This window comes from Rhinatrema bivittatum, chromosome 12, assembly GCF_901001135.1.
Source record: "Rhinatrema bivittatum chromosome 12, aRhiBiv1.1, whole genome shotgun sequence".
Taxonomy (NCBI): domain Eukaryota; kingdom Metazoa; phylum Chordata; class Amphibia; order Gymnophiona; family Rhinatrematidae; genus Rhinatrema; species Rhinatrema bivittatum.
Window position 1 is genome coordinate 2,105,641 of NC_042626.1, and position 8,204 is coordinate 2,113,844.

Genomic DNA, 8,204 nt, shown 5'->3' on the forward strand with positions numbered 1-8,204 from the left:
TTTGGATCAGTGATACCTTTATTAGCCTAAGATGCAGAATACTCAGGTACCTTCCTCCAAGAGTGTCCAGCACCCCGCAGGCTCAGCCTGTGTTGTGTCCAGCAGTGGTGACATCGTAGCTCTCGATGAAGTTTCTCAGCTCGTGGACACAGCTTGTGCCCATTTCTCGCAGACTCGCCCGCAGGGCGGACACCAGGCTGGTCTGCATGGAAGGCTCCTTCTGCAGCAGCATGCTCGCCACAAACACGAAAGCTCGGCAGTCCTGCTGGTATGCCTACGACAGACAGCGAGCCAGTGACAGCATCTGGAGGAGACAGCCGAAGCGGTGCCATAGCTAGCACAGGGGCAACAGAAGGAGCAGGATGAGGGTCACTTAAGGGCAGGGGCAGAGAAGAATGGGAGGTGAACCCCTGGGAAAAGTGCTAGCTTGCCTTCTCTAGGTGGACATTAGTCCAGTTGCCCTAGCAAGAGATTGCCTTGTCTCTCACGTCTGTGTGACCAAGTGTCCCCACCAGGCAAGGCCTAGGTTCTCCTTTATTCCAAGGTGTCTGCTTATTAAGTTTCATAGATGACTCTGCTTAGACCACAGGTGCACGACGTAGCAACAGTTTCCTGAGCTTAGAGAAGGGACAGCGCTCTGGCATGCAACAGGTAACTTACAAGGTCTGTGAATAGGTAATGACTTTACAATTCCTGCTCGAGTCATACCAGAGAAGAGCGCTGGGTTTCCTCCCGTTAGAGCAAGGAACTCCGATAGTGTGGTTCCAGGTGGCTACTTCTGAGTGTGTGTGGGGCAAGACTCACTGTTACTGCTTTTATGTAGCTGATAATTAAATGGGTAAGGAGAACTCATTCTGTAATTATTGTGCTGTTGGCAAGTGACATGTAATTCTAGTAAAGACCCACAGTGGCCTCGCAACATAATACTGTACCTACCAGCTCAATAGCTTCTTTTCTGGCCAGTACGGCTACAGACAGAGGATCCCTGGTGGCCTTGGCAATGACCAGATCCTTAGTTATGGAAGGATAAGGCTGGCAAGTGGAACTGGTGACTCTCTCTTCTTCAGGGGTGACCTAAGATCATGTGACAAAAAATACCTATTTCACCAAGTAGTATTCAATGCACGGAAAAAAAGACAAGTGTCTCAGTGAAGGGGATTTGGAAAGACAGAAGTCGTTCTGAGAAAGTGTCAGGACAAACCCAGCTTGTGCTATCACACAGAACACTTATCTTGGTCCCAAAGCAGGCAAGGAAAAGTCATGCTTGTTAGGTAATCAGGATGGCCCTACCTGGATGAGGACTGGTATCCGTTCCCGGTCACGTCCATCTCCAGTGGTGCTTTTCAGCATCTCGATCCGTGCTCGCTTCTCTCCGGTTCCATCACTAGGAACATCACCTCCTCCTCCTTTGATGGTGCATGCCGAGATCACCTCGATCCGTGCTCGCTTCTCTCCAGCTCCATCTCCAGGAGCATTTCCTTTTCCTCCCTCAATGATGCTTTCTGGAATCATCTGGAGTCGTGCTCGCTTCTCTCCAGCTCCATCTCCATGGCTACTACTTCCTCCTTCCGCGATAGTGCTCTCTGAGATCACTTTGATCTCTGCTTGCTTCTCTCCAGTTCCAGCTCCGTCACCTCCTTGTCCTTCTCTGGTGCTCTCTGAGATCGTCTTAATCAGTGTTCGCTTCTCTCCATCTCCAGGAGCATCACCTTCTCCTCCGATTGTGCTCTCTGGAAGCACCTTGATCCATGTTTGCTCCTCTCCAGCACCATCTTCTCTTCCTCCCTTGATGGTGCTCTCCAGGATTGCACTGACCAGAGCTTGCTTCTCTCCTCCTTCTTCAGTGGTGCTCGCTGGCAACTGTTGCTGTACAGCCACCTCCTCTGGAAGATTACTGCCTCCTCTTCCAGTGGAGGTCTTCAGCTCCTTCTTGTACCATGCTCCCTTCTCTTCAGCTCTTTCTCCAGCAGCATAACCTTCCTCTCCTCCAATGGTGTTTTCTGACTTCTTGAGCCCTGTTTTCTTGTCTCCAGTATGCTTTTTCTCTGGATCTTTTCCCTCAGTAACACTCTGTTCCAAAGAAAAGGCAGCATTTTATTAACGGCAAAATACAGGAGTCACAGGTGCTGAGGGCATGGGATGTGCTCACCTGCTGGTCTTCCCCTGGAGCCCTCTTCCTACCCCACCCTGCATACCCGAGACACTCGCCTCCACCAGCTCGCTGGTCTTCCCCTGGAGCCCTTTTCCTACCCACCCTCAGATACCCGAGACACACGCCTCCACCAGCTCACTGGTCTTCTCCTGGAGCCCTCTTCCTACCCCACCCTGCATACCCGAGACACTCGCCTCCACCAGCTCGCTGGTCTTCCCCTGGAGCCCTCTTCCTACCCCACCCTGCATACCCGAGACACTCGCCTCCACCAGCTCGCTGGTCTTCTCCTGGAGCCCTCTTCCTACCCCACCCTGCATACCCGAGACACTCGCCTCCACCAGCTCGCTGGTCTTCTCCTGGAGCCCTCTTCCTACCCCACCCTGCATACCCGAGACACTCGCCTCCACCAGCTCACTGGTCTTCTCCTGGAGCCCTCTTCCTACCCACCTTCAGATACCCGAGACACTCGCCTCCACCAGCTCACTGGTCTTCTCCTGGAGCCCTCTTCCTACCCACCTTCAGATACCCGAGACACACACCTCCACCAGCTCGCTGGTCTTCCCCTGGAGCCCTCTTCCTACCCCACCCTGCATACCCGAGACACTCGCCTCCACCAGCTCGCTGGTCTTCCCCTGGAGCCCTCTTCCTACCCCACCCTGCATACCCGAGACACACACCTCCACCAGCTCGCTGGTCTTCCCCTGGAGCCCTCTTCCTACCCACCCTCAGATACCCGAGACACACACCTCCACCAGCTCGCTGGTCTTCTCCTGGAGCTCTCTTCCTACCCCACCCTCAGATACCCGAGACACTCGCCTCCACCAGCTCACTAGTCTTCTCCTGGAGCCCTCTTCCTACCCCACCCTCAGATACCCGAGACACTCGCCTCCACCAGCTCGCTGGTCTTCCCCTGGAGCCCTCTTCCTACCCCACCCTGCATACCCGAGACACTCGCCTCCACCAGCTCACTGGTCTTCCCCTGGAGCCCTTTTCCTACCCACCCTCAGATACCCGAGACACTCGCCTCCACCAGCTCACTGGTCTTCCCCTGGAGCCCTTTTCCTACCCACCCTCAGATACCCGAGACACACACCTCCACCAGCTAGCTGGTCTTCCCCTGGAGCCCTCTTCCTACCCACCCTCAGATACCCGAGACACACACCTCCACCAGCTCGCTGGTCTTCTCCTGGAGCTCTCTTCCTACCCCACCCTCAGATACCCGAGACACTCGCCTCCACCAGCTCACTGGTCTTCCCCTGGAGCCCTCTTCCTACCCCACCCTGCATACCCGAGACATTCGCCTCCACCAGCTCACTGGTCTTCCCCTGGAGCCCTTTTCCTACCCACCCTCAGATACCCGAGACACTCGCCTCCACCAGCTCACTGGTCTTCCCCTGGAGCCCTCTTCCTACCCCACCCTGCATACCCGAGACACTCGCCTCCACCAGCTCGCTGGTCTTCCCCTGGAGCCCTCTTCCTACCCACCCTCAGATACCCGAGACACACACCTCCACCAGCTCGCTGGTCTTCCCCTGGAGCCCTCTTCCTACCCACCCTCAGATACCCGAGACACACACCTCCACCAGCTCACTGGTCTTCCCCTGGAGCCCTCTTCCTACCCACCCTCAGATACCCGAGACACTCGCCTCCACCAGCTCACTGGTCTTCTCCTGGAGCCCTCTTCCTACCCCACCCTCAGATACCCGAGACACTCGCCTCCACCAGCTCACTGGTCTTCTCCTGGAGCCCTCTTCCTACCCACCCTCAGATACCCGAGACACACACCTCCACCAGCTCACTGGTCTTCCCCTGGAGCCCTCTTCCTACCCACCCTCAGATACCCGAGACACACACCTCCACCAGCTCGCTGGTCTTCCCCTGGAGCTCTCTTCCTACCCACCCTCAGATACCCGAGACACACACCTCCACCAGCTCGCTGGTCTTCCCCTGGAGCCCTCTTCCTACCCCACCCTCAGATACCCGAGACACTCGCCTCCACCAGCTCACTGGTCTTCTCCTGGAGCCCTCTTCCTACCCCACCCTCAGATACCCGAGACACTCGCCTCCACCAGCTCACTGGTCTTCTCCTGGAGCCCTCTTCCTACCCACCCTCAGATACCCGAGACACACACCTCCACCAGCTCACTGGTCTTCCCCTGGAGCCCTCTTCCTACCCACCCTCAGATACCCGAGACACACACCTCCACCAGCTCGCTGGTCTTCCCCTGGAGCTCTCTTCCTACCCACCCTCAGATACCCGAGACACACACCTCCACCAGCTCGCTGGTCTTCCCCTGGAGCCCTCTTCCTACCCACCCTCAGATACCCGAGACACTCGCCTCCACCAGCTCACTGGTCTTCTCCTGGAGCTCTCTTCCTACCCCACCCTCAGATACCCGAGACACACACCTCCACCAGCTCGCTGGTCTTCTCCTGGAGCTCTCTTCCTACCCCACCCTCAGATACCCAGAAACAATCCTGCCCCACCTGCAGATTGTCTTCCTGGTATACGGATCCCTTACTTGGAATTAATTTTGTATTTTTTCACCTCTTTGACAGAATTACATTTTTCTTTTCCTGGGTACAAAATATTTTATTCTATGCTAAGAGAGGAAAAAAAAATCAAGATCTCAGGGTCTTGAACTAGGAATTTATTCTAGTCTGGAATAGAATGGAATGGCTACTGCATGGAAAATGGCTGGTATCCAAAATTATTGTCCTTTATCTCACAATACAAATAGTTGAGCCAGGAAATGTAAGTGAGAGATGGATAATGTTCAACCTGGAAATGTTCTTACCACTGAGCTGCTGTCTGCTTGACTTGGTATGACAGTCATGTTCCGGACAGACTTGTGTGCATCTGACAAAACAAGAGAGAAGGAGTGCACTGAGGACTGAGGTGCAGACAGAACAAAACTCCTGCTCAGAAAGCATGCAGAGCCTCCAGCAGTCAGGGACGGAGGCCACATGTGGACAGCCAACAGAGCTAAATGTGGAAACAGCGCATATCTCACCCCGTGAGCGAGGCAGTCCATGCTGCGTGCGTCTAAATGCAAGAATTTGAGGAGCGATACCTGTTTTATAGTGCCTCGGTGGGGCCCGTTTCCTGTGAGAGTTGTCTGGGGATTCATAGCTTCTATCGGAGGGGAAACGTTTCTTCTGGTAGCTGTAGTGCTGGTCCTCGTAATTCCTTGGGCCCTGCAAGTTTCCATCACTGTAGTCGCTCTCCTGGAAGTTTCTTCGTTCCCTGTAATCGTACTCTCGGAAGCCCCTTCGTTCCCTGTAATCGTACTCTCGGAAGCCCCTTCGTTCTCTGCACAATAATTTTCGGTTAGTTTTGCAGCCAAATGTTTTCTGCTTCCCAATAAGTGGGATAGGAGAAGAGCTCTCTCACACATACAGGGCGGCATCAAACTGAAGAGCAAAGACTTCTACGTATTTATTGAAAGAGCAAGCACAGGTGTAACAGAGAGGCCCTTGCACAGTGCTTGGGATATACTCAGAAACTGCACCGTCTGAAAGATGTCTCATCATGTCCTGTTATTCTTCATTTCAGAATAGTTTCTCAGCCTTTCTGTAACCCTCTGGCCTAGACTGCTGCCGCCACAGGCGAGTCCTCTCTCTTTCCGTCTCATACCTGCCCAAGTTCTCCCATTCCTGCCCCATATCCCAGTCTCCATTCCTCACAGAAGTGGGACCCACCTGCTCCTCTCATATTCATGGCAGAAACCCCAGTCGCCCCAGCTTCTGATGGCTGAGTCACATTCAACCTTGAAACAAACAAAGAATTATTAACAGATGGAAGTAAATATTCCCTTGATGTGAGAAATAGTCTCCCACTTCCTTTGTACTGGGTGGGACTTGTCCCCATGACTGGGTAAACTGCAGCCATTCTCCCTTCATGTTGCACCCAGGAAGATTCCCAGAATAATCTGAAGTTTGCAAGAGTCCAAAGTGAGTTCAGAAAGCATGCCCCAGTCACAACATGAGAGAGAAATGCTGTTACAAGGTCAAAAACTACCAGGCAGGCCTTGCACTATTTGAGTCCTGATCACTCTTCCCTCCCAGTCTCTTTCCCAAGGCCAAAGAGGAAACTTACATCCCTGGGGTGAGGAATCCTGGCGTTGTGTCCTTGCTCCCACTCACCACTGCCTCCTCCTCGTCTGTATCTGCCATGCAGAAACATCCTGTCCTGATGCAAGCAGCGAAGGCGAAAACGTGATCACCGGTCCTGGCAAACCCTGCTGAGTCAAATACGAAGAATTAACGAGAAAGGCCGTGCATCATAGCTCCCTGATGAGAACTGGAGAAAGAGGATGTGCATGACGACTCCCTGATGAGGACCGGCTCTAAGTGCACTGGACAGAGGATTTAAGCATGCTACTGCCTTCCAGGCTGGACGAGTCTGCTTACCCTGAACCATCACAGCATGGCTGACTATCCCTAGGTAAGAGGCTACCACTCAACCTCAGGACGTCCCAATAACCGTGAGCACTTTTATGCAGGCTAGGGGAAGCGTTCCCGGGCATTTCAAAGCTATGCACAGTATTTTCCAGTACATTGTGCCCAGAAAACAAGTGGAAATGGCCGATACCTACAGCAATCTTCCAAAGGGGAAATCTGCAGGTAAAGCCCCCACCAAAAACAGCACTTTGAGGATTGCCCTGTTAACATTGGTTTAATCTGCTGAACTGCCTCCATCAGTTTTCTTTAACTGGCACCCGTTTTTCTTGCAGAGTTGCAGCTTTGACTCTTAAATACAGCGAATGTATTCTCAGGAGCTAAATCCCAAACTCCGGAAATCATAGGCTCTAGCAGCTGCCTGATGCAGCCCTTTGTCCAGGGGAACCAGCACCCACCCGACGGGGTTTATCCCATTGCAGTCTCTAACTAACCAGAAAAGTAAACCTTTCAGAGCAGGCAGCAGTGGGATAACCTCAGGACGCGCCCAGCTGGCACCGGCTCCTTACCTGCGGCTGCTCCAGGCTCTGCAGCCTCTGTGAGGGGCAGGGCAGGAAGCAGCCTCCAGAGCACGTGCGCTCCCCGGGCCCCTGGGTCACGAGCTGCTCCTTGCAGGGCCTGCGGCCACGCCCCCTTCCTTGTCTGCTCTTCAGTGCTCGAGACCGCTCAGCAAACGCTTCTCTTTTTCCGCTCGGCCTGGGAAGCAGACAATGCCCTGTGCTGGGTGAAAGGCACTTTATGGCGTGCTTTGCAGGTCTTCACTATGGTGCAGCTTTTAGAAATGTCTTGACGCTATTAATTCAATAAGTTAGGTTAAAAAAAAACAACCGTACCCAGAGAGTTGCAAAAGCAAAACTCGTTCTTCTAAAGACAGTCCTGCAGCAGCCAGGGGGTGCAACGAGGCTGAGCAGGGGTCCCGGAGCTCTGGGCTTTGCACTCATTCACAACTAGCCAGGGGATTTCTCCTCGTTTTATAACCTTCTCTAGCCCGGCCATTGCAGTAATTCATGAGCAGAAGAGTAGCCTAGTGGATTATGAACCAGGGTGCAAATCCTGCTGCTGCTCCTTGTGACCTTGAGTACGTCACTTCCCCTTCCATCGTCTCCCCCTGGGGTCCAAGAAATACCTGCAGTACCTGAATACAATCCAGTTTGAAGTAGCTGTAAAAATGAAATATAAATCTTGTACACCCCAGTGTTTTCTGCACCAAGTCCTGCAGCTGCCGCAGGTTCTATTCCTGCTTTGGAGAGATTGGGAAGGAGGCAGAAAGTACCTACTAGCCTAGTGGTTAGAGCAGCAGGTTCAAATCCCATTGCCACCCCTCATGACCTTGGGCAAATCACTCTACCCTCCATTGTCTCAGGAATAAACTTAGATTGTGAGCCCTCTGGGGACAAGAAAATGACTACAGTACCTGAATGTAATCTGCTCTGAAGCGTCAAAAAGTGGAATATAAATAGTCTGAGGCCACAGAGTGCAGCTCGCTCTGGAGCCTGGCACATGTATACCCTAAGCACAGCCAAACAGTGCCCTATTGAGCAATGGATTTGATGCCCTTCCTTAGTGACAGTGAACACCAAAAAATTAGTTC

At 53.1% G+C, this 8,204-nt stretch overlaps 1 protein-coding gene across 1 annotated transcript; it reads right to left on the reverse strand.

The window, feature by feature from the left end:
• On the reverse strand, positions 1-6,392 carry LOC115074322. Its single transcript, XM_029573654.1, has 7 exons — positions 6,252-6,392; positions 5,855-5,922; positions 5,227-5,465; positions 4,951-5,012; positions 1,291-2,070; positions 937-1,074; positions 1-274 (listed from the first exon to the last, which is right to left on the reverse strand). Exons 1-7 carry the CDS (start codon positions 6,336-6,338, stop codon positions 83-85), a joined length of 1,566 nt encoding a protein of 521 aa, XP_029429514.1. The 5' UTR covers positions 6,339-6,392; the 3' UTR covers positions 1-82.
• Between the last annotated feature and the right edge of the window lie 1,812 nt (positions 6,393-8,204).